This window comes from Diachasmimorpha longicaudata, chromosome 5, assembly GCF_034640455.1.
Source record: "Diachasmimorpha longicaudata isolate KC_UGA_2023 chromosome 5, iyDiaLong2, whole genome shotgun sequence".
Taxonomy (NCBI): Eukaryota; Metazoa; Arthropoda; class Insecta; order Hymenoptera; family Braconidae; genus Diachasmimorpha; species Diachasmimorpha longicaudata.
In genome coordinates this window covers 7,482,689-7,508,898 of record NC_087229.1, presented here as the reverse complement: position 1 = coordinate 7,508,898, position 26,210 = coordinate 7,482,689, and the positions used below count along the sequence as shown (strand labels likewise).

Here is a 26,210-nt window from a genome sequence, read left to right as displayed (position 1 = left end):
AGCTCTGTAAATTGAAGGAGAGAAAGAAACATGAGGTGCGAAGGACAGACGAAACCATTCTCATCTATCTTTCCTTCATTCTCTTCAGCTTGTATTTACAGGCGACTTGATAGTTCTGATTTAGTGAACGATGTGCAGTGACCTTGTTTTCCAGTCCTCCCAAGATGTGATCTCTCGCGATGGTTGGTGCGAGGAAGGGGGATCGGGAGGGGCTAGTCCACAACATCGGCCTTGCCACACTCGGCACCAACCACTTCGAGATCCCCGGGCGCTTTCACTACTTTCGCTTACGAGATTTCGAGGTGTAAGTTTACGCACTTTGTACCACTCCTGACACCCATCTACGGTCCACTAAGCACGATGAAAAAAATTGTTTTGGGTTTCAGGGGCGTGTCATTGCAGTGCTCGGGGATATTCCCTCCACATCATTAAAAATCCTGGGGTTTTTCATTTGAAATTTCAAGCGCCATTTTTCTAACAGTTCGGTATCTTCAAATGTCGCAATACTCATCCCTCCACTCTCCCCATTGTTCATACATACCGAGTTCGAAGCACTACTGTATTTACGCAATATTCATTAGCATGAGAGATTACAAACTCCAAGAAATGGCTTCCTCGCGGGCTTTCCTCAAATGGGTAATCTCTCTGGTGTCGTGCAATGACGACCGGAATACCTGAGCATTGGTACACCAACTCCATTGTACTCAACTCGTGGGCCGAAATGACTCTACAAATCGATGCCCTGTTCGAGTTGTTCAGAAGCAACGTAAATCACGAACACTGTGATTTTTTTCCCCCTGACCTTTTTCAAAGGTCAAATTTCTAATCTCTCGTTGGAGATGATCGAGTGAAAAAATATTTCAGAATCACTGGTACTCAATATCCCCACGTTAAATAGTACAGAATGGGTTGGAGGAGGCGATGAAAGCATCTGGTGAGTTCGGTGACTATAAGATAGATACGAGAGACATCGGAATGCAATCGCGTCGGTTGGCATTTGACGAGGCTGTCGGCTTTCGACATTTTTTTTTCTTCATTCTCTTTGACGTTTTTTCCCCCGCTTCGCCTGTCTTTTATCACCGCTGTCTTGGTTATGCCGAGACGCTTGTAATGAGCCAGAGGAATAACGGAATATGTCGATTCACTCATTGAGACACTCATTGATTATTTGCAATTTTTATTACTTTTTACTCCCTTCACTGGGAGTCATAAATTATGTGGAATGAAAAATCATTTTCACTTGATTCACGACTCTCATTACGGGGTAATTGAAAAACTCGGTATTAAGTGGTTAATTTGTTATTGAAAGCTCATTATTTTAATGGAATTGATATTTTAACGGGAGGGAGAGAGGTAATGGATTCAGAAATATTTGCAGGGATTTTGAAATACAATGAATTGGGCGTACAAGAGCTCTTAACTTGATGTCTCCATAAAATTTTTATTTCTATTCGTGTATTTATTTAAAAATCCAAATGCAAATAATATTTATAGCTGTTAAGCCATTATCCCAGTCACATTCCTGAGTTGGAGATTGATCATCCTACCACCAAAATGTGTAAGGGATTTCAAATAGTTCTTTAAATTGAAGTTCCCTCATCCGAGAGTTTCACTTTCCTCATCAAGACCTCCATTAATTTTCTCCAGAATGCCGCACAACGATAAAGCCGGAAGTACATCGTAAACAAACATCCCTGAAGTGCATTTAAGATGTGCTCATCGATGCTCCGAGGCACATTGAATCAATCAGCGCAAGATTCTTCAAGGTGTAACCCACTTTTCTGAAATAGCCGGGAGGCACTCGAAAACTTGGTGAAAACTCTCGTCATTGCTTGGCAGAAAATTTTTCGATTAATAACTTTCCAACAATTTCTGTATTTGCACGGAACTTCAACGAGGAAATCCTGGTTAAAATTTTTTTGTGAAATCCACGTCAATTGGCGGAGATATCTGACCTCGGGATAGAGAGTGACCTCTGTGTCATTTTTCCCCCCCGTTAATTTCAACCTTGATCTTAATTCAGTGCCCCAAAAGGACACCCACCCTTCCCTGGATTTTTTGTTACCACCAGCAGGTTTTTACTGAATGTCTGAAGGTCCAATGTTCCACTTCCCCGAGCCTTTGTGTATTCAAAACTCTGGCAGAAGTCAATATTCGTTCTCATCTCAGAGGAAGGAAAAATAACAGAAACGTCGAGACGGAATTTTTGAAAATTTTCAAATATTTTTATTAAAGGATTCGCCTCTTAAAATCATAATGTTGAAACAAATAAGAATATCACTTAGTTTTTTTCGTCAAAATATACATATACATACAATTATGTACCATATATATTCATACATTTTTCGCGAGAAATAAGAATCCTCAAGATAGAGAATACATAATTCATTCGCAGGAAGTTTTGGCGGATTGCTAGTAGAAACAGTCGAAAAGTAGATGAGGAAACTGGAGAATGAAAATAAAAGTGGCTCACCCGTGAGGGAGGCAGTGAAGGTAGTACAAAGGGACATTGAGGATTGAATAAGGGGAAGAGGGAGACTTTGAGAAACAATAGAAAAAAAGAAGAAAAATACAACCGCGTCTATATTACACGTCGAATCTTGTTCGCAGTATCGTCCGCCTTGTCGAGTACCGCAGGCAAAGAAACGTAATAAACAGTTACGACTCTCACTCTCAAAATCATTAAACTCTTGCGATGTTCGAGGCCCGAGTGCGCGAGGATATTAACCAGAAAAGGAAGAAATAGAAAGGAAGACAAGATCGTAAAGTGGTAGAAGTGAGAACATTCAGAGAGAGATGAATGTAAATAAAAAAAATTGATTATTCTCGAGCACTAGATATCGCTGAGTAATTTCACTCTTTAAAATTCAAACATCGTCTCGTTGTTTAAGGTAATCGTCAACAGCCTAGAAGAAACCATCGCCAGTGGGATCGTTGAGCCATGGGTAGTTGTTGGGACACCTGACGCATGTTTGAAGATTGAGGGTCTCTCCGGGCACCTCTTTGGCGGTTAATTTGCAAGTGTGAGGTACCCAACAAGCTGGTGGTCCCTCAACACTGCACTTCTCTCGCCAGGCCTCGAAGTTCTTGGATTCTGAAGATGTTCTTGGGTTCTGGATCCATTGAATCACTTGGGTCATAGTGACGAAGTAGACGTCGTTGTGATTGGTGAGTACTTCGTCGATCCAGAAGAGGAAGGCATCCAGGAATTCGGGATTGTTCTTCAGCCAGGCAGCGTGGAAGTAGAGACCGAGGGGTGCACGATTTTGGTTGTAATGTCTGTCGAAGTTGTGGTTCAGGAAGTTATAGAACTGATCACCGGTGAGGATGTTGCTGCAGGAGTCAACCATAGCACATCCCGGTAGATACTCGTCGTTGACAGGGTCTTCTCTCCTGTCAAGCTCGTTCATCACCATTTCCCAAACAGCATGAGACCTTGAAATCGCATTAATTATTTGAAATGAAGTTATGACTTGTGGAAATTAATGCTCCAGTACTTTCATTCGAAACTCACCTGGTTGGGCAGTGCTGGAGATTTCCATGACAACGATGGGGCATTCTGAAGTACATTGTGTATGGCCACAGGGGAGGATTGTTCAGGGCGGCTGTAATGGTAGAGTCATACAAGAAAGCTTGCTCCTCCATCATCGTGAACTGATTGTTACCACCGACACGGAGGTAAGGGGCACGAACTCCCACAACACTGTTATCTGTCAAATTTGCGTACTTCTCAGCGATGATCCTCATGCCTGCCATTTCCTTTGCCCAATCGTCAACAGTGGCGTTCGACCAGAATCTCTCATCATCGTTGTGTCTGAAGAAAAATAATGTATCAGTCATTCATCGGGGATTCATGATTAATAACAAAATTAACAAACGTATTGATAACTCACGATATTGAGTGCACTGCTATTTCATGTCCCTTCCTGTGCATCTCCTGCACAGCAGAATAGTTAGTATACTTGTGTGAAACGAAGAAAGTGGCCTTGATGTCACAGCCATTGGGATTTTTTCTCTTCCCATTGAAGATCTCCTTATACAATCCAATATTGTTGTTGTTGATGGCATCATCGAAGGTAATGGTGATCATCTGAGGAACGTCCTTATAGGGAATATCACCGGGAATAGTCGTACCATCTTCCGAGCAGAAGCAGTCGGGTAGAACACAGACAGATGGATCACAGGGTGGCGCCCTATTTGGATCATTATCCATATCTAAAATCACAAGTGAACTATTGAAAGCATTCACCCACTCCGACTGAATCCATTAAATAGCTTGGAATACTGTCGACGTACCGCAAACATTCTCATCCGAACCGTCTGGACAGTCATCCTCACCGTTACAGAAGAGACCGCGCTCTATACAGTTACCATCACCACAAGCTAGAAAGCCATCAGCACATAGTGGCTCTTCTGTGAACAGCATAGGCTTGGCTTTTCTCTCCTTATTCTTCGTTTTGCAGTTGTTGACTGCTGCTTTCCAATCACACGTCTGCTTGTCAATGTCAAAGTAAAGCCCGGCTGGACATCTGATAGCCTGGAGACCCGAACTCGTACACTGAATGACATCACGACAATTATCACCCTCACCAGTTACCAATCGAAACCACTCTCCTGCATCCTTGTCCTTGCATATTTCATTCTCAAAGCTCTCGTCCTTCTTGGACTCCTCCTGACGCTTCACTCGAACTGATGATGCACCCTCTACAAAAATCATTTGTCTCTCTAATTCAGTCGGAGATATATTTGTCTCGGGGTTGTTTTCATTGTTGTTCATTTGTTCTACAGTATTTTCCAACCATTTTTTTTTATCAAAGACTCACCAGCCGTGGGGAAAGTTTTTCTCCCACCCCATGACCAACGGCAGCCTTTGGGGCACGGCAACCAATGACGTCAGACGAGACAGGAAAGAGACCCGACCCTGGGGCATTTACGTTCTAATCTATTATGCAACCGATGTCTCGCTTATGCACCCAACGATAAAATGGATCATCGTGAAGTCAAATTTTAATAACATCAGTTTGTTAATGTCAAACTCAACAGATTCGAAAGCATCATTTTTTAATGTTTCTTGTATGAAAGAAATCGAGAGTTGACGTTCATTGAAAACAGAAACAGGTTTTCTTCGGGTTCTGCTTTTTTTTTTTCTCTTCGTTAAATTAATTTACATATTGACTGGTACGATCAGAGAAATTGAGAATAAATTAGTTGAAAACCGGGAAGGTGCCTTTCTCCGATACTTTTCAGTAACTCGTTTATTTTTTTTTCTTCTCCCAACTCTTTCACCACCCTCCAACTAATTTATACCGCGTTATGGGAAACTCAATATATTTTCATTCATTTGAAATATCACAACAGAGCTCTTCACGCCTCCCCAACATCAGTGAAACCCAGACGGTTATCACGATAATTTCTCATGATTCAGCTGAACACAACCCCGTGGTGTCAATAACCGGAACAATTGTCAACGTCAACAGTTTTTTATTGCTGGAGATTGTCCGTTGACGATCAAAAAAATTATAAAAATGTAGATTAACTTACGTGTGACAGCTATTGCCGCACCAAGCAGCAGTATCATCAGCGAGGACCTCATTATCCTCGTCTCGTATTATCAAAGTACAATGACAACGGTATCCGCACGTAACGGTAATACGTTAATCACGAATGATGAATTTATTCCCTCCCAAAATTCTCTCGATGTGATTGAAGTGAGAGTCACCAAACGAGTCTGTGATTAGTTGGCCCGTGCTTTTATCGAACTAGCCGGGTCTAACCTGATGAGTTGGACGGGAATAACGGAGAAAGGTGTCAGGGGTGAGGGGGAGGGGGATAAATCAGGCACGATCAGAAATGATCAACACCGTTGCAACACTTCCGGAGGAATTCCCTAATTATCAGACTATCAATGATCGAATGTATCAAATATTAAATACTAAAGTCTTAACTAGAAATAAATAATTAATAAATTGATATATTTAATATCGAGTATTGGATGACACTCGTAGTGGGGTGCGGACCTTGGATCGTAGGTACCGCATACGAACTGGCTGAGGCGCGCCACTCACCGGGCCTTATATTGCCACCACCACCTTCAATCAAGTCCCCAGAAGTCCTTACCTCCCCCTCTCAACTCAATTCCACCTCAAGTGTTGACGATCGATGCTAAAATCAACTGCTGCTGCTGCATACGATTGAATTTATCATTGGAGATGTGATGTCTCATGACACTGCTTCAATTCATGTTGATTTGACGAGTTCTCGAGTGGTAGGAACTCGAGATTTGATCGATTCAGCGATTTTAATCGAATGAAAGACTCGATAAGACTTGATTTATCGATCCAGTGGCATCGTTCCTCCAGGACTGCTGGCTATGATCTGGTGGCCTCACTTCTGTACACCAAGAGGTGATTCAGGCGCTCCGTTGACGTCATCTTGGCGCCCACTGTTTCACGGGTAAATCCGTCTGATATAATTACCTTTCTGGTTTCGACATTGTCGGGTTGATTTTAAGAATGTGGAAAGCGATTATCAAAATACTGTGATGTAATTGGTCGTGTGTATTCTGGAATTTTGGAGCAACTCTCGCTCCGGTGATAGATTGAGTTGTAGACCCTCGCAGGTGACTTTTAAACTAATGTCTTTTTGAGAAATATTGAGCGAGAGATTTGATCAGCCAATCGACCTTTTCCGCTTTCTTCGGTTTCTGATCTTTGGCATCGCCAGTCATGCGACATTTGAGGTACATCGAGATCAATGGGATCAATGAAATGTAATTGAAACCATTGGCAGTGAGTGGGAAAATCATTCGTTTTCGTGTTATTTTCGTTTGACGATGTATTTTCAGGATCCGGCACATGAATCAGGTGAATTGTGCGATCAATTTGAGACAACAAATGGGTGAACAGTGTAAATTATGCTGAATAAATTTCACAAACAATTGCATTATGTAGACCCTCGAGGGAGGTAGGACAATGCGTCGTTTCACTTTGGCATCACGTTTCAGGTTGTACACAGTCATCTTCTTCTAAATGTCAGGACGAACGGAGATAAAGCCGATTGAGAAGGGCTCCCTTGGCCTTTTCGATGGTTTCGTGACCGATCTCAGTTTGTACGCAATTTTTATTGCGCAATAGGGTTATTATTCGTGTGAGATTCAATGCCAAAGAGGACTTATTATCGTCATTAATGTCATCTGTTGAATTCGTCTGATTTCAGTGTATGTTGTTATCCAGGGCCGTTGCTGTTTTTTCATCTCTCAAATTGCATTTGTGATTTGAAAGTTGGGTGAGTTGACTGGGAATGTCTTGTGCTCTCAAATTAATATGATGATGTTGACGCCCTCCGGCAAAACGCCTTCTTACACTTGAGTATTCGGCTACCGCTCTTAATTTTCGGCCCTCTGGGCAATACTTTTTTTAAGTCAAATCGAATTAGATAGATTTTACTTTCGACTTTCATTCGAGAGGTGGGCGATACAATGGGGCAGATGTCTTTCAACATTTTTCGGGGGCGATGTGTGCTGCATTTTATTATGAAATAGAGTGATTTGCTGATTTGATAGGGAGGGAGAGAGAAAGGGAGAAAATAAATGAATGAATGTTTTTCATTTGTACTTTATGGACAGATAAATCTTTGTGGGATGGTGGGCTTTTTTCAGAGGTACTGGTTTTTTGATTTTAATACGAGATAAGGAATATAAATAATACCTTCTGGATGACAATGGTGCATCGGTGGTTCAATATCACTTTCTCTGCCCGCGGCTACGGTAAATTGATAGATCGATGGGACAGACAGCGACATCTGTTGGACGATCTACATGCCGAAGGATCGATGAGGATCGCTAAGTTGGTGGTAAAGAGTGGATCGGTATTATCCGCAGTTGTATGGCGTATTCAGGGAGAATTTGAGGACTCATGGGAAGGAAAGGTGCGGCTAATTGATACGAGACATTCGAACGTCACGAGATGACATGTACCATACCGATCTTCGGTACCTTAGATTTTGATGGAAAAAGGATATCATACGCGAAATTTCAAAAATTTCATTTTTTATATTTTTCAAAGTCCAACGGTTCTCAATTTTTTATAATGTCACATCCCCTAACTTCGGTGAAATCTAATAGTCAGTGAAAATTGTTCAAATAGATTATTTTCAACCCCGAAAAATTCAAATGAAAATTCTTTGTCATTTTGTCTCTATGAATTGTAAATATCGACCAAAGTTTATGTTGATGATCTGCAAAGCCGGTCCGATGCTCTCAGTAATGAATAAAGCTCTGAGAGCCGATCTCATCCTCGGATTATTTGGAGCACCTGACCGAGTCTCTGCAGCTAGAGCCCTCCACCCCATCTGTTCCTCGGCCAACTCTCTATACTATTCTCTCTACAGCCACATGTTGCATTCGCTGCTCACTCTCACAACGATCCCCCGAACTTCATGAATCCCATCAGCTCCATTACGGTCGATTAGAGGGCTGGAGCCACTTGCAGCGACATCCATTCCCCGAAAATCCCCTTATATGGTGCCATAGTCAGGGATACCGCACACGGAGAGCTTCTCATAACCATTATTTCTTATTTTCCCCGTATTTTTTCGGTCGCAATGGTGAAAGTAAAATTGCATTGCAAGGTTATCACGTTAACTGATACTTCGATAAATTTTCATTTTGCTCGAATATTTTTTGGTGCTTAAAAAAATGTCTACATAATGTATACAAAATTTAGGACTTCAGGAAAAAATTAAATTATCGCACATTAATTTATGATTAGGTCAGAGACAGAAATGAGGAAACGACGACTGTACTTTTGGGCAATGCACTTTTACAGGAGATTAAAACTTTGTGCCAAATATTTACCTCTAGTTAATATCAATAATAACTCCCTGAACTACATAAAAATACAAAAATAATGTCATATTAAAAATCAATGTCCCCATAACGATTTCATCGAGACCTTGAGACTCCACCGAATGCTCTCCCATCCGCCATTTTTACCCTCGGCTCTGCAATATTGATAACGGTATTCTGCCAGTTCGATCCACCGTTTTTACCTCGAACGGCTGCTGGGGATGTGAGCTGGGGTGAAACTGCAGAGGATCTGGCGATACATCTGTTGCATCTCCCGTAACATCCGGCAGTAGTCGAGGTCCTCGTATGCACAGACCGCTCAATAACGGATTATACCCGTCTCGCGTAAAACCCCTCTCCATGAGACATGTTCTTTTTACTGTTTTTTTTCCCTCGTCTCACCCTCGGTGGAGTAGAGGTACATGTGGCTTCCGTGTTGTACACGCGATGCATTTTTAACGTTCCACCATCGAGACCTTGCGTCACGGAGACCTCTCCAGTTACTGTCGCACGTACTTCAATCCCTATCGGGTGGACTGACGTTATCGGTTGCATTCCATATTTCGCCATTGTTTGTGATATTAATAGACTGGGGAGGGGCGAAAGGGAGGAGGGGGTAGCTATCCATTGGGTAAAAATTTCAATTTCGTAAACAAAAATGGTCTCACATAAAAATAGGAAAAATAGGAAAGGTCATCTTGTTGGTAATTTCATCAGCAGAAAAGGGATTTTTTTTTCATTATATTTTTGCAAAAATTACTCGTGGTTTTTCAATAATAAATTCTGGGTTTCATTTAACCCAATTCTGTACAGTCCTACTCCACCAGTGATTTAAATATTATTCAAATTACGCCCCATTGTTAATGAAGTATTTAACCTGCAAAACTTCTCTCGTCAAATGAATAATTTCAAAACTCGAGGCGGCGTTAGATTTTAACATTTCGATAAAATGATTAAAAGTTTCTCGTGAGTTGGAATTAACATTAAAATTTGTATCTCAGTGTTTTCTCTTTGCGCTCAACGATTACACGACTTTTGAGTTGCGGAGGGTTGGCACTGCTGAGTACTAGGAGAAAAATGAATATTCAGAGGGTAGTCGTGTACCCGGAGGCTCCTAAGCCCTCGCTCGTGTGTGCTTTATGCATGTGTCTAAAGTTGTTGGAATTACGGGAATAAATGACGCATGTTTATTAACCATCATGGAACGTCGGAGACTGGACTTTTTCTCATTCTCAGGGCCTCGGCTCTTGTATTAACGCGGACGAGTATTTTTAGAGGGTGAAGACAAATTACTGAACATCATTTCACACATTTTTTCACGAATGCGAACATCTATAAAAGAGAGGGAATAAAAAAAATTCTCAACATTACACCTTTAGTCAACTTCATTCAGCACGTTGTGCATTACAATTTTATAGACCTTCGTGCACCTCCAGTGCAATCGAATTTTCACGCGGTTTTATCATGTAGACCATCCAATTTCTCAATGCCTACGTGCATCTACATCAATCTCGTGTCACGGAATTTTACTGGTTATTTATTGTCGCGTCCTTCACTTTTACACGTGAGATGACACCGCGACAAATGACACCTTACGACGGCTTGAGTGCTGAGAGCTCGATGGATAGAGTTACATGTGTTATCGATCTGAGGAGGAACCAGTCAGACGTCTCAGACGCCGCCACATTGAAATTTTATTTCTCATTTTTTCTTTTTTTTTTTGATGCTCCAAGAGAGCTGCTGCTTTCCCAGCGATTGGAGCTGGCTTCTGAAAAATTTAATGGTACGGCAAAGAAGGAGAGGGAGCAAGAAAATGCGATGGAAGTCTAATGGTTCACGCCAGTTGGGCAAAGGGAAATGGAGGTAACCGTTATGCTCTTCTGAGAAACTTATTCATTACTGTTGTTATTAATTTTTCTGATTCCCCGAATGTCTGATTGCCGTTAGAGAATAAATTGAACGTTCCGAAAATTTCCTCAGGAAGCGAGGAGATCTTTACCGAGTCCCCTTTCCACAAAAATCTCAAGTAAAATTAAAAATTGTGGTGTTCTGGCCTTTCCCAGGTCCTCCATAATTCCACCTGAACTTTTGTCCTTTCATTGAGTCATTTCTCCCTTATCTCGCCCTTCAATCACACCTTAAAAATTCATTGCACTTCCGCCAACCAGTTACCAGGACTTCCCTCAAAATTAAATCCCCCCAACGTTGATTATCACTCGCACATCGGACACTCTCCCCATCCGTGTGTGCTGTGACCATAAGGCGATAGCATTATACCCTAGTGTATGTGCATGCCACCGCAAATTTTCGGACCAAACTAAAACACGAGAGAGTACATTGAGTGGACCGGGTGTGCATATGTTACGAACATATAATTTGATGGTGGGAACACAGTGAGTGGATTTAATATCACAGGACGTAGAGTCGGGGAGTAACGTTTGGGTAATTGAATAACTGCCCCGAATACTGTACTACTTTGCTGCGATAATTATACATTATCAATTAACCATCAGAGTTATTTTTGGCTGTTGAAACGTTCATTATTATGAATTCATCCATGGAAATAATTACCAGATGACGAATTTATAATTAATGATACATATTATCATCTTGATTGGCATTTTACTGTGCATTATGATAATATTATGATTTCCCAGTGGATGACAAGTATCGGTATATTATTTCGTGGGGGGGTGGGATCATGAAGAGGGGAGGGAACTGCATTACCCCCTTAAACTGAAGAATTTTTTAACAAATTACTGATCATTGTAAACGCGACGAACTTCTAATTCATTCACCGATAGAAATAAATTTAACATGTGTTCATTAAACCCATAAGAATTAATTGAAAATTGATTGACAGCGTGAGAGTTCCCTCCGAGCGGTCGATCACGATTAATTTACGTCAACAAGTGACGTCCCTGCGGACCCACTCAATTCCGATAGCGCAGGATATCCGGACGTTATCGGCAGCCTCGTGTGGCTCCTAGGGACATCAACGTCACCGGGGGGTGGGGGGGGGGTCGGAATATAATAAGGAGAGTGCTAGTCATTGCACAATGTGCACAAGCATGGGTGTTCCCGTATCCTTGTGCTTTCAAGCATTGGATCCAGGGTTGACATTTTTTTCACGGCTGCGTCACCGAAGACGAGAGTTGTGGCTGAGTAATGTGTTATTTCAGGGGTTACCAGTGATCAATTGACCAGGGCGGGTGCACCCTTGAGTGTCGGGTGTGCACCATATACTAATGGGGATCAATAGGTTTAAGGATTTTTCTGGAGGGCATTTGTTGGTGTCATTGAGATGGGAACGTGAACAAATTGGCCGAGACGGAGGAGACGGAGGTGGAGATGAGGATTGGGGGTGGTTTTCGTTGGAAAGTTTTCGGGTTGGATGCACTTCAAAAGTAATATGTTCATTGGAGGTTTCAGAGGTCTTTAAATGAGCTTTTCGGAACTTCTGAGGATATCCAAGTAATTTCGCAATGGTTTTTTCAGGGGAGGGGTCCACTGCTTTTATGTTCGGACAGCGGAAGTTTATTTCCACCTCCAATTATTATTTAATTGCAGCTGATAATTATTTCTCAAGAGATTTCATTCAGAAGCAAATTTAAATGAAATAAATGGAATTTTATTTAGTTTCTGACATTGTAGGGAATGAATAATTATAGTAGTCCATTAATATCTCAATCCTCACCCCATTCTCCTCAAATAAACTACATCATTCTATTTTTACTCCTCCCATGAAAAAATCCTCCCCTCTCCCAGGAAAAAAAAATTAACACTCTCCCCAGTCATTAGATTTCCCACTGGTCAAGGCCACGGACACATTCCACCCTCACGCCTGTATGGGAGGCGCGAGTTGAGCTGTCATGACACGTCCCAATCGATTACGGGATCACTCCAGCTTCCGGCGATGTGTTTGACGAGCTCCACCGGGGAAAATTGCTCCGTCAGGAGACGACCGTCCGGCAGCTTTGGCCGAGTATACCAGGGTAAATTTCAGCCGAAGGAGGCAAGCGCGGCCACGACCTTGACCTACGGGGTTGTTCGCGCGCCGGCGTCGCGTCCCTTCTCGCCGTCTCACTCAACTCCATGGCAATATCCAGTTGTGTATATAGGAGAGCCGATGGGTAGTGAGCTTTTGCTCCCGCGTGCCGGCGAACGCGCTTTCGAAATACGAGAGTTCTGACATAAAAGCCTCAACCCTAGTATCCCACCTCCTCCCCCAGCCCCAACCCTCACCGCTGTTTGTCCCAAGACGCGTCCCGGTGGTGGGGTGCCCGGTTGGATCGCCTGGATCACCGACGCGTTGCGATCCCTCAGTTGGCCGCGACTCTGCGATCGCGTTGGGTGAATATAAATTACTGTATTAAATCGCGATTGGTGTTGATCAGTCGGAATTGATTTTTATTTACTGAGAATCATTGAGGGAAGTGATAGAATTTTTTATCTTGTGTTTTAAGGGGTCACGAGGGCCATGAGGCTTTGGATTCAGACATGCAGGTCAGTTGGGGATGCTGGACATTTTAGAAAATTTGGAGGGAACTCTTTGCAGAGAATTGATTAATTCTCGATCGATAAAAATGACTTCAATTTTCTAAAATGAGTTATGAAATGATTTTACAATTTTTTTTTTAACTGGAAACTTTTATTGGGAATGATTTCTGTGGGTACGACGTGGGTTTCGATGGAAAAGAACCGAAGACCTTGACTTTAGGAAATATTAGCTACAGGCAAGGTCCGAAACTCCCACAGTCACATCGGCAATTAAATTTATTTTTCATTTTATTAACGATTGTTTCCGTCGGAATATAATAGTTAGACTGATTGGAATCGTTAGCACAATGAGAACAAAGAGACCCAAAATAATGAGTAACATTGGATTGAATAAATGAGGTGCTTTTATTCGAATGACATGAACGCGAAAAGTGACCACCTCGGGGAAAAACAATATTACCAATTGTGGTGAATACTTCATATTTTTTTTATTACCATGTCATTATGTTTATATTTTTTATTTCACCCTGGCCCCTCGGAAAATGATTTTGAAAGGCTGAAAAATTTCGAGCGCTTTGCTAGAAATTTTACCGGAAATTTTTCAACAGTTCGGTTCTCTAAAAGTTGAGCTTTTTCCCCGCCCTGTACTCTCAGGAGATGACTCGTTCAAACTTTGAAAGGCCTCATCGTACCATACATTTCATTTAACCCGAGACCTTTATTCAAGTTTATACGTAACCAGGGAATTATATTATCCACATCATCCGTCACCCACTCCCAGGAGCATGCATCCCCGTGAAAGTGTTGAACCACGTACAATTCCGGTGTGACCAATGGTGTATGTTTACCCTGGCGTTAAATTGAACCAGTCACCCTTCCCTGACATCTTCCAGTTATGGATCACCGGGATAATGCTTTCACGGTCGAGGAAGATGATAATAAAATTGCCATTTAAATTTCATACGGCAGTAGTTTAAACCGTAAAGGGCAGACTCAAGTATAGCAATAAACCGTAGGATCGATAACAATCCCAAGAGGTGAGAGTGGGTTTTTCATCAGTTTTCATCGCGTGTCCAGTTGTCGTTTGTCAGGAAATGATGGAGAAATCGATATGTATGAGCATCTTATGAGTAATTCTTCCGTTATGCCCAACTGTAACGTCTTACTACCCCCGCCGCAGACGTAATAATTAAATGGAAATTCCGAGGGGGAGAATTTTATTCATCAGCTCCAAAATTTATTTGTTTTCTGTCAAGACACATCGAGAGACAAGTCGGGGAACAATTATCTAACGAATTTAGTTCTACTGTAAACAAATGTTTTCTATCCCATCCCAGATGATGATGGCTGCCAATGTTGGAGCAATATTGACAATCATCACTGAGGCAATTTTAGCTGCCAACATTGGAACATGAATCATTGAATTCATTAAAAATGTTTAGTGATGGGAATTCCATTCCAAAGGGAATTTTCACAACCTGCGCTTTGTTTATATTCCATTCACTCTGGTCGTTCCTTTCCTGATTTTTATCCGATTAAATTAAGTCCATGAGCAACTGGGTACTAAAGCGGTGCTGTCCTTCTTTTAATTAATTAATCAATTATTTAGAGTGGTAATTTAATCTGCGGTGACGTAATTAACGTAATTGCTTTTCGTTCCAAAATGAGCTGCAGGAAGAAAAAAAATATAATTCTGCGAATGGAAAGTTTTTTTCATAAGAATTTGAAGAGAATTTTGAAGTGGAATTGTCGGACATTTTGTTGGCTGACATAAATACGATTGGAAAAATTTTTTTTCCTCCGTCTGGACCATTAAACGGAATGAAGGTGTTTCTTTGTGTTTTCTCGGGTGGAAATTTCCTGTAATCAACCGCTGAGTTATCAATGATGTTGAAAAATAATCGCACTACTGATACCATTAGATCCCGGCTATTGTCCAAATTCCGTATTACGAAAAACCGATGAAGTTCAGCCCCTTAATTTCCCCCAGCAAATTATCACCATCAAAGTAATGGCTGACTCTAAGATTGTTTTCAACATTCCCACAGGAATGTATCCCCCCACCCTAATCTCTCATTTCCGGTGTCGTAACTCGCAGGAAAATAAAAATCAGTTGAGAAGCGCTTGTAACGGTACACACACAGGAAACGTTAAATCTGGTGTAATAAAACTGGGTGGGGTTGACATTGGCAAATAAAATCATGCGGAAAAAATGAGGGTGAGCGAAATAAAAGAGCATGACTTGGTACTCGCGTGACTCGTCAACGACCACTAAAAATCGGTTCCATCGATCCATCGCGCTAACCAAAACCACACGAGTTCAAGGGCTGAATTATGTACTAATGCATTAAGTTGGTGGAAAGTTTGAATTTAGTGTTTCACTATTGTGAATACGAGTGTGATAACATTGGACTACAAACAAATTTTCTAGTTCTCCTGGTGTAACATTGATTTTTAGGGGCACAAACAGATGCACGTTAGGGGGGTTATATTTACTTGGGTGTGCTGGTGTGCATTATTGCAGTGGTGGAACGTGATTATGGAATTATCTCGGTCATCAGCCATGTTGAGAGAAATTTTCAGGAAATATTTTATCTTACAAGCACTTGTTAATGAGTTGGCCGATTCATGATAATTCAAGAAAAGTGTGAATGACAAATTATGTTGTAGATGAACTATCGTACGGTTGAAATTCTTTAATATTTTCTACACTTGAAAGATTCAATTTGAAGGTAAAGTTTATTATCAGTTAGTTTGCTGTCAGTCATTGGTAAATAATTTGAAAATTGCAAAGTATTTAATGTTCAATTTTCCCGATGTCTTCTGGAAAATTTTTTTAGAATGAATTATTATACTCAACAGGGGAACGAAATCATGGACGACGCTCGTCGGATTATTCCGGGATTTTCAACAAATGATAATCCTTGAGGGGATGAATTTAACAATTTCAGTAACAATCCTTTATCCATTTTACTACGTACTGCAACGCGGAACTATATCCGACTAGGTCAGTAACAAGTGTTGTAATCCCTCCAGATTCCTCTCCATTTTCGCTTGCGTCGCGTTATTCAGCTCATCGTGGACCCCATAAAGTCCCGTCGGGTCACGGTCTCCCTTTATTTCACTCCGATAACACGAAAAACTGGGAAAATTTTCGAGTTAAAACTCCCCGAATGTTTAAAATACGAATGAAAACAAAAATTTTCAATTCGCAGGCGTCCGCATTTTTTATGCATTATTAATTAATGGTTGATACACCTCATATCGAGGCCATAAAAGCACAACCAGTTCAGACGTCATCTCCTGCTCTTTCCACCCAGAGAGAAATTTGTACGAAAAATTCTGGGGCTGGAACCGGGAACGGGAAGCAAATCATTGTCAATATTTTATTGAATGATGATTACGGTTTTTACAACCCATCGACTGATTTTCCGGAGGATAATTTTACATCACTCGGTGTTATATTTTTTTTTACTGAAGCCTTGTTCCACGAATAGATCGACAATTCACTGCTATGCCCTTGCATTCAGCACTTGTTGCTTCGTGGAATGAAAGGGGTTGGCCGAGGGTGGCCAAGGTGAATAGGAAAATCTGGAGTAATTTTTTTCATCATATTGTTCTCTCCATTGTTGAGATGAAAAGGGCAGTTGGGTGAAAATGAGCATGTAAATTCAAAATCCCCGGAGGATTGCCGAGGCTCATGAGACGCTGGAGAAGCCCATCCAATCAGGCCAAGGACTCGTAAATAACCCAGCAATATTGCAGGGGTAGTTTTCTTAATTTCTTCTACAAGGAATTTAATCTGATGGAACCAATGAATTTCCAATCGACCGTTGAGGATCTCAGAATGGTAATTTGCTTGCAACAATAATTACCTGGACCATTCGATTCCATTCGATGAACGATAATTTAAATGTATAACCCCTTCAACCCCCTCTGCTTCAATTCTTAATATTGTCAGTCGTGAACGCAGATATTGGGGGTTGGAGCCCTCGACAGCACTTGCTTTGCCCCATTTTACCCTATAAATTTCAATTTTTTTTCATAATCCGATCTCCATTCTTTACTCGTCTGTTGTCAGATCCCCTGTCTGATATCCGTTAAAAAAAGGTATCACGGGAGAGTTCTGAGGAAATTCATCTCTAGAACCGTCAGCCTCAGAGATATTACAGCCATAAGCTGTATAAAATACTGCCCCCCTGTCTTCCACCCCGTTATTATTGAAATCAATACTGCAAACGTCGAGCTTTTTCTCACTCGTTCGGGTCTATAATCTGTCCTCCAATATTATGTCCAACAAATTCCACAGATGTCGAGAATTTCTCCAAATCTGTGGAAATTATATTTTCCTGATACCGACACAGTCCAACATGCATTCCCACCCTTTCACCAATAACTTCATAAATCACGACTCTCTGAATCTTCGAAAATGTGCCAGTGGAAAAACCCCCTTTGAAATAAAAAAAAATCAATGAACATCCCCACGTTGACTTTTTTAAAGAAATGAATTGGGTCAAGTATTCGGGCTTTATAAGCAACAGCTGAAACACGTCGTATCATGGTTTTTTGCATCTATTCAACACATATAGTTATGTATGGAGAGTTCGCGCTTGGCAGGAGAAATGTCATAAAAATTACGATGACACAAGTGGTAAACGTGTAGTGAATAGTATTTTTTCGAGATGAGGATTTTTAGTCACATGGGGTGGCTAGTAATGCCAAACAATTTTTTATTGTATGAGTGGGCTGAGGAGATTGTACTTCTCAGACTTACCCTCCCCCTCCCCTACTTTTCACCCCGTTCCCACGACGGTTCAGTACAGAAGTAGAAAGAAAACTGTCAGTAGAAAGATTTTAATGAGAATTTTCCTGCCTCATACATAAAGCAAATATATTTAATTATTTCTTATATTTATATTATTGTTTATATCTCTTTGAGATATACATATGTATAGAATGAAACATTGAAAGCAGTTTCCGGTTGAAATTTCAAGACTTAAAGTCTAAAAGCCCCAGCTGCATCCATCTGAAATTCGACGGAAAAGACCCCTCGGAATTCCTTAACATCTCTCCTTCCCCCCAAGTCACCATTTTTGCGCAGTTGAGGGTCAAGGTCACTTGCTCCACATCGGCGAAAAATTCCGTGTTGTTTCTCGATCGCTATCTCTTCTCTTAATGGTTTTTAATCTCCGAATTCGGAATAACCCAAACACTCTGTGATTTATGAATCGCATATTGAGAGACAGGGTGCAAGGTCGTCTGCACAAATAGTGCACTTACTCCGGGGGTGAGAGGTTGAATAATCATAAATCATAGTATTGGAACTTTTGCGCAATTAATCCGGTGGATTATAAATAATACGAGGAACTGCGTTTGAGCGCTCTGGGTGTTGCAGCTTTTTTTGTTCGGTCTTATCTGAATGTTTTTAGTTTGCTCTTTCCTCGACTCTTCGCTCTATTATTCTGTTGTGGCTGTCATTATCTCACAGGGTTTTACATCTCTCAGCTCCTCCCTGCGTACAACTGCAGAGTCATTTACATTTTAGGATCGCAGGGGGATTTTGGATCATTGCCAAAATAGTGAGAATGAGGGTAATGGAGTTGAGGATATTCGGGGTAGTCTTTAATCATCTGGAGGCGGGAGTAACTCTCGACGGGGGCGAGTCGTCGAACCTTCGTTGATTCTGGGGACGAGATTAATTGTGGCGATGATATTTAATTTAATGAAGTTAATCAAAATTTTTGAAAACAACCCTCTCCTCCGTCCGCTGCCCCTCATAAGAGTCGTTTGGTATTCTACGAGAACCTTAAAATGTCAAACAAATTGTCCATTATCGATTTATCGAGTTTGTATTCTTTTAAACAAATAATTCATTGAAAGTATTTATGAAGAAATTTGGAAAATTATGGAGCTGGTATTTTTGATTTTTTTTTTTACTATTTAGATATGAAGTTCGAAAGTAAATCGAAATGTTTTTTTCCACCGAATCCAAACATTTTCATGCTCTAACTTTTCCACAAGTTGGTCGATTTCCCATGTGTCACACCTCGAGTCCTGCTGATTTTGTATGAACGATAATAGAAATAAAAAAGTTTCTGGTAATGGAATGGCTTCCTCCAGAAGTTTTCACTGCAAGGTGGAAGTTCAATGTCGCGAATGGACCTTACATCGAGGTCACGTGTCCAGGAAACATACATAAACCCTGCGGCGATTCTTGTTGACTTTGTGCAAGTTTTCGGGCAACGAGCTTATTCACAAAAACACACTCTGGAAAACTTTACAATTTATTTACATCCATTTGACAATTTATTATCTTCATAAATTATTGAACAACGTTGCTCTTTGAAAGTTCAGGGTTACCTCCGGATTATGCGTCTTGTATCATTTGCATTGCTTGTCCGGCGATAAATTAGTTCACATGTGAACCCAGTTAAGAACTGGTCCCACTGTAATAATTTTGCAACTATTCGTGCGGCTTTTGTACGAGGGAAAAAGACACTTTTTCATATGTAATGTGACATGTTAACATTTCACGTTAATGGAAACAGAAGCCGTTGAGAGAGCTGAGCCGGCTGTGCCTGGGTACGAGCAGTCACAATAATTCAGTGGTTGTCACTGCTGATGTTGTCTGCACGGAGCCACCGAGTGGTCTGCCTCTACTGCAGGTCTGGCCCAGTGATTCACCCAGAGGTGAGGCTGACGGACAGGCTTTCATCTTCCCTGACGCCCCCGACAGTGTCAATGATAGTGGAATAGAGTCAATCCAGGTAAATTAATTCATCGGAATTAATATATTTTAAATAAACAAAAAATTATAATATACGCAATTTCCATTATTCATTTTAGTCCCACACACAAAAATTTAACTATTTGTCTGTCACAAAATACACTACTCTAGATGGCAATCCTGGATATATACTTTTAGCCTTCGATTACCTAGATTTTACATAAAGTTTTCGTATAATTTTTATTTTTTCGGGCACGTGTCTACGGAGATTGATTTATTCGAGCTGAAAGTGGAAGTCCCTCTTTAAAAACAAAACAACCTTTCGTGATTATAATATTCGTTTGAGAGTAATTGCTGGTACGTAGTTATGAAGAAATGGATGACTATCTCAAATGAGTCGCAAACATCCTATCACTCTAAATTTTGTTTGTAGGAAATTATGTCATAAGGATGTTTATATTTTTGGAATTCAACGGTTGACTGTGCGCTGATGTAGTGAACAAATTTCTGTTTTCGTTTATTTTAGTTGTGAGGGAGGGAGAGGTAATTTATTCAATATCAGGAATAATTTTTAATGTTTATTCATGGAGAGGAATGTATAATCAGAATTTTCCCGAACATACTACTCTGAAAATCACAGAAAAATTTGAATCCGTAGCAGCTCTTTTCACAAATTTTAATATTTGTTAAAATTTCAAAAATGAAATATTAATGTCCATTGAGAATTCAAATGCAGTTATTAGCTTCAACGAGAAAACGATAATTTATTCTAAAGGTCACGTAAAACTGGCAACGTCATAATTATTTATTCCATAAACCGAATTCAATCGCGATCACACACGTTATTACCGCATGATTCGGAAAATTCCCTCGTCCTATTTTTTCCATAATCCCCACAATTTTGCAATTTCGCTCGTAACTCCAGAAATTGCTAGCTGTAACACATCAAATTTATGTTTACTGCAGTGATAAAAAAATCTGCGTCATAAAAAATAATGCCCCAAGTAGATTAGCTCCATCGTGGCTTTTAACTAATTTTTCAATTTTTAAAAATGCATGAAAGCACGATAACCGCATGACCCCCCCAAGCCCTGTAAATTATTGAGCCGCTCCTCGCGGCCGTTGTTCGTGTCAGCGAGACGATAATTATCGAGCCTCCCCGAAAAAGGCATCACCATCTCCATGCGGTGTCGCCTGCACCAGCACAACCGCCAGTCCTCAGCAGTCCCGTCGCCCGAGTCTGCTGCATCCAGACCATGCGCGCCTGCACCTGCATCATCTCCATCACAATCACCACGCGGTATCGAGATCACCTCCATCGCCAGACAGAACGTCCATCGATGAAGAGCCACCCCCTGCCCCACCCAGCCCTTCCAGCTCAACGACAAGCAGCCTGAGGTCTATGCCAAGTTCGGCGATTGCATCGGTTCATTCATCTCATGACAGGCGACGCAGTAGCAGGTAATTTTATTCCCAAATCGTATGCGTCATCATTGCGGTGCACAATGACCTTTTGCACACTGTTTCCGTGTGGTTAATTAGTCAATTGGTGATATTGCCGGTTCTCAATGTGCATAATTTCTCCAAATTAGAATTGGTTGAAAAAATTTGTTCATTATGAACCAAAATTGTGGTCAATTATTGAGCGATATTCAATGGAAATTGAGTAAACATCCTGGTGAAAGGGCAATCCCTTCAAAACTTGGCATCACTGAAAATTAAATTTTCATATTTCAGTGGAAAATTCACGGGATCTGAGAGAATGCTCCAGCTACTCCAAACCCATTCTCCCAAACCCTGTCCACGAAACTTCCAACCGTTCCCATCAGGGTTGCGAGAAGTCTTGATCCCAAAATTAGTTTTCCATAATTACCCAACTCAATTTACTGTCCCCGGAAGCTTGAAATGCGTCATTTAATTTCACCAAAATAAGTTTAAAAAATTTAACGAAATTTCGTTTGTAAAAAATTGTAAATCCTCAGAAGCTCCAGAAATAATCAAATTTCACTCCTTCAAATGCAGGTACTCAATGTTCGATGCGCTGGACCTGGAATACGCCCTTCTGCGAGCGGCAGCCCGGGGCTCGGTGGGTCCCTATTCACTATCCGAGTCTCTCCACAAGCTGACGTTCACCCAGAGCCTGGCCTTTCCCGCATTAGCCCGTGGATTAGCTTCAAAACAAAGTGTCCCAACAAGACGTCCTCAGCAACACTCAGAGAGCGGTTTGAATGCATTTGCAAAGGTCGTCACCGCAGTTGTACTCATGTTAGTGAGCGTTCTTGTGTTTGGGGTCGTGTACAAATTTGTGAGGACGTGAGGATGGCTACTGGCACCCGGACGACAGTATGACTCACCACAGGACATTAGGAGAGTTGACGATCCAGTTGTCTCGGGTGCCAGTGATCTGTTTCAAGTGGACACGTGAGTGTCTATTAAGTTTAAAGGAAATGGAATATTTGGAAATCCGTGAGTTGTATATGGGCAAATGAACATGGAAAAGTGTACACGTGTGTGATGAAATGTTTTCTCTCAGAGATGTGGTATCGACTTCATTCTGTCGAATGACGGCTTACAAACCTGTCATTATCTACACGGAGAGAAATTGTTCAGTCAAATTATCCTACCGTTTTATCCAAATCGTTAATTTTTAGTCTACGTTATACTGATTTTATCCTGACGCATATTAAATTCTAATTGAATTTTAAATTTTACCCTGTCAATAGAGTAATTTTGATCGTTATCGAGGTAAAATTTCTTTATCCTCCTTTCGAACCTCGAGACAGAAAGGTGGAAATGATGAGTCATGATAGACTTTCACAGAATGATAGGACAATTTTTATTAAAAATTTCTCTCCGTGTGGATTCATCTGAATATTTTTTTACTGCCAGAAATGCAGTTGAGTTTTCACTGAAATCCCGCGGGAATTCCATAGCATTAAACAATGAAGTCAAAATGTCAATGCAATCAAACAAGTTCCACTGCAATATTTTTGGTAGGTCCCTTTGTTATTCCTCGTTAAAAAAAATTTCAAAAAGCCATTGAATCCCCCGAAATCCCGCAAAAAGTCCTTTATCTATTCACCTCTCCTCAATTCTATGGAAATATTCTCAGAATAAACTCCAATTTGTTTTCTCCTGCTCGGTTTCCACCACCTCCCCCAGGGCATTATCATCTCCACCAGTATCAAGAAATTTTCCACTTCAATATTCCCGGAAACTGAGTTATTGCATGTGGAATTCAACAACTGACACTGAATAAACATGAGCATTATCTTCGTACAATTCGGCGCGTTTTCCCTAAGAGATATGGAAAATAAGCCACTAGTGAATGTAATGAAAATTCGTCTCTGAAAATATCGACCCCCAGATATCCCAAAATACACTCATGATATTTCAAGACAGTGTACATTGAATTCGTGCTTGAGAGATGAAGCCAGTAATGATAGGACGATATCGAACGGTATTTTTGTAAATCGATTGAACAGTTAATTTTTATCTGAAACTCAATGTCGTTATAAATACGTAACATACAGAATCGCGATGAAAAAATATATAGAATTGTCGAGAGGCTGGTCCAACACTGGAAAATCCAGGTCATAACTGGGTCACGACGAATGATAATAAAACAAATGAATATAAATTTACATTGTGAATCAGAACTTTGTAAAAATCCATTCAAGTGTCTCTTTGCTATTTTCAAAAATTCCTAAACTAAAATAAATTTTTCTTTCACTTTTGTGTACAAAAATATCATAGAACAACTTCGTGAATTTCGGTGGCCAACTCTATTGGGTTTCTATCGATCTTTCCATGAGCTATGAGCTGCGAAATACTACGGGAAATATCTGTATAGAAATCAAGAGTTGTCCAGCGAATTCCCTAAGTTTTCGAGGGACTTTTATCGCGTGTATTCTCTTAAATAACTACATCTTCGCTCAATTAATTACGTCAGTGTCTGTGCGTGTGCACATATGATTGGAATATAAGAATGATGAAAAATGCAGAAATTGTGAGATTTAATTAAGTTGTTGATTGATTAATTACTTAATTAAATATTTCTCATGTTATTTTCATTTCTCCCACCCGTGCTCTTCTATTTTTTTCCTCATATTTATTAAAACACGAGCTATGAATCGAGTGTGGGTTAAAAATATCCCACAACGGGGGCTGTAATGTCACCAAGTCACTTCCAGCCCTCACCTCTAGGTCCTTGTATCGTTTTTTTCCTCTCGTCATCACGCTCCGCTGGTAATTTTTTTTGCCATTACTTTCTTTTTATATAACCCCGCCTTATGTACATTTCTTCCATCGCGGATATTACAAACAAATGACAATCGTTTGGCTCTTCTACCAGTAGAGATTGTTTACATTTGTAAGTTACGATCTTCCCTAAGAAAAATTTACGCCCGGACTTCTCTTGTAAGATTACTTGGAATGAATTTGTAATGACTTTCATTTGTGTGTCGTATGCGTTTTTTTATTGATTGCGCCTGTGAAGGCTTTGGCTTACGGGGAAATTTGGTGAAAGAGATGAGAAGAAAGTTTGAGGACTCACGAAACTCATTAAGAGATTGTTTCGAAGGGAATTTCATGGTGTTTATAATTTTGAAACGTAACAGCAGTGCCAACAATGTCATTATGTATGAAACTGTATTATCAGCTCCAGTGATAACGCAGCTTCGTGCTCCACATGAAAATCTCCAGAAGAGTGTAGGTACACGAAGTGACATCGATTGTTAATAACTTGAAAATGAGAAGAAAAAAAAATTATGGGTAACTTGTTGTGATTATAAATATTCAAACAACCAAAAATATCTAACCGATCAATCTTACTTCGAACAAACAAGTTAGCAGCTCTGATGTTCTCTAAACAATCTTCCAAACTCTCTCCTCATCTTTGGCACCGCTCTACAAAATTCAAACCAAATGCTTAATTAATAAAAATTGTTCGTTCGTGGCTGTGCATTCTACCACGCAACGAATTTATAAAATTAACCATTAAAATAAGCCTCAACTAAGGAATAATGTAAATTGTAAATAAACTAAAATTCGTGTAATTTAATGGATGCAAAACAAAGACAACAACCTTCTGCATTGAATCCCAATTAATTAATTTAATGACTCCGAAATGGATAAATAAACACATGTTTTCAATATTTAGTTTACATCATTTATTTTACGACCGCAGGATCAACCGCAAGCAGTCGACAATCCTCACACCTCAATATATCTTTGTCCTTAATGTAATATGTAATTTAGATTACAACGTGTTCCCTGTCGAGTTATCCTCATAAATTTTTATTCGTCATTTTATCATTACAATTAATGTTTTTTAATTCACACCTAGTGCTATTTTTTATCTACAGTGATATTCCACTCGCTATACAATCGACTCCAGCCATTCATAGCGATTCATATTAATTATATGATCTGTTTTTAATATAACTCTTTTAATATCTTTTTATTTTTCCTACATACACGTTCGTTATTAATTTATCGAATTTATAACTTCTCATTCAATAATTCAGTGGTAAACTAATGAAACAGAATAAGTTAATGTATTGTACGGATGAGTTTTTGTATCCGTTGTTGTACGAAAACGGAATTAATACAAATAAAAATATTCAGACATACCACCAACAGATTCATCGCTTGCTCCTGATGATCCTCAGGGCAACGTAAAAAAATCACATTAACTTTGTATTCAGTATCGTATTGACTCATTTTAAAGGGCGCCAATTGCTCGGCCCAACCCTCGTAAGAACTTCATCGAACATATACGCTGATTTCTGTACTCAGAATTATTGTTATAATATTAGGTCGTTTAATCCCTTAATGTCTGTTCTCATGCGGAAATTATTTTCAAATAGTGAAAAAAGATACTGCGATATTGAAAGCTGAGTGTGAAATAAAATTGACTCATCCTGTTGCATCATTCCAGCACTGAATTAAATTCAATCAATTCTGAATGTCGTGGAATCATCATCATTTAAATTATTTACATGATAATTTATTCATTTTTCTTTAAGTATCAGTTTTATCCCCTAATGTACAAGATTCAATGCACGCTCATGTCTCTTCATTTGTCTCAATTCCCTGTCACATTCTCAATGGTTTGTAGTTCTGTCAATAAAATTC

General features: G+C 40.2%; 2 protein-coding genes across 4 annotated transcripts; one reads left to right on the top strand and one right to left on the bottom strand.

The window, feature by feature from the left end:
* Positions 1 to 2,203: 2,203 nt before the first annotated feature.
* Serp (serpentine) lies at positions 2,204 to 6,055 on the bottom strand. 2 transcript variants are annotated; one of them, XM_064120056.1, is made up of 5 exons: positions 5,542 to 6,055; positions 4,297 to 4,704; positions 3,894 to 4,215; positions 3,515 to 3,814; positions 2,204 to 3,435 (listed from the first exon to the last, which is right to left on the bottom strand). In XM_064120056.1, the coding sequence occupies exons 1-5, from the start codon at positions 5,591 to 5,593 to the stop codon at positions 2,907 to 2,909; spliced, it is 1,611 nt and encodes a 536-aa protein (XP_063976126.1). In that variant the 5' UTR covers positions 5,594 to 6,055; the 3' UTR covers positions 2,204 to 2,906. The 2 variants fall into 2 exon arrangements, with proteins under 2 accessions (XP_063976126.1, XP_063976125.1); XM_064120055.1 differs by lacking the exon at positions 5,542 to 6,055 and having other exon boundaries at positions 4,297 to 5,475.
* A 6,676-nt stretch (positions 6,056 to 12,731) lies between these two features.
* Positions 12,732 to 25,209, top strand: LOC135162123 (uncharacterized). 2 transcript variants are annotated; one of them, XM_064120286.1, is made up of 5 exons: positions 12,732 to 13,198; positions 13,312 to 13,351; positions 19,894 to 20,112; positions 21,208 to 21,533; positions 22,095 to 25,209. In XM_064120286.1, the coding sequence occupies exons 2-5, from the start codon at positions 13,346 to 13,348 to the stop codon at positions 22,387 to 22,389; spliced, it is 846 nt and encodes a 281-aa protein (XP_063976356.1). In that variant the 5' UTR covers positions 12,732 to 13,198; positions 13,312 to 13,345; the 3' UTR covers positions 22,390 to 25,209. The 2 variants fall into 2 exon arrangements, with proteins under 2 accessions (XP_063976356.1, XP_063976357.1); XM_064120287.1 differs by having other exon boundaries at positions 12,732 to 13,351; positions 21,241 to 21,533.
* Positions 25,210 to 26,210: the final 1,001 nt, after the last annotated feature.

Excerpts from the sequence above, each read along its gene's own strand:
- Serp (XM_064120055.1), bottom strand. The coding sequence starts at position 4,777 with ATGAACAACAATGAAAACAACCCCGAGACAAATATATCTCCGACTGAA. Across the intron at positions 4,216-4,296 it reads TTCGGATGAGAATGTTTGCG|ATATGGATAATGATCCAAAT; the intron begins GTACGTCGACAG and ends TTGTGATTTTAG. Across the intron at positions 3,436-3,514 it reads CTCCAGCACTGCCCAACCAG|GTCTCATGCTGTTTGGGAAA; the intron begins GTGAGTTTCGAA and ends TGCGATTTCAAG.
- LOC135162123 (XM_064120286.1), top strand. Across the intron at positions 20,113-21,207 it reads GTGGAATAGAGTCAATCCAG|CGAGACGATAATTATCGAGC; the intron begins GTAAATTAATTC and ends TGTTCGTGTCAG. Across the intron at positions 21,534-22,094 it reads GACAGGCGACGCAGTAGCAG|GTACTCAATGTTCGATGCGC; the intron begins GTAATTTTATTC and ends CTTCAAATGCAG.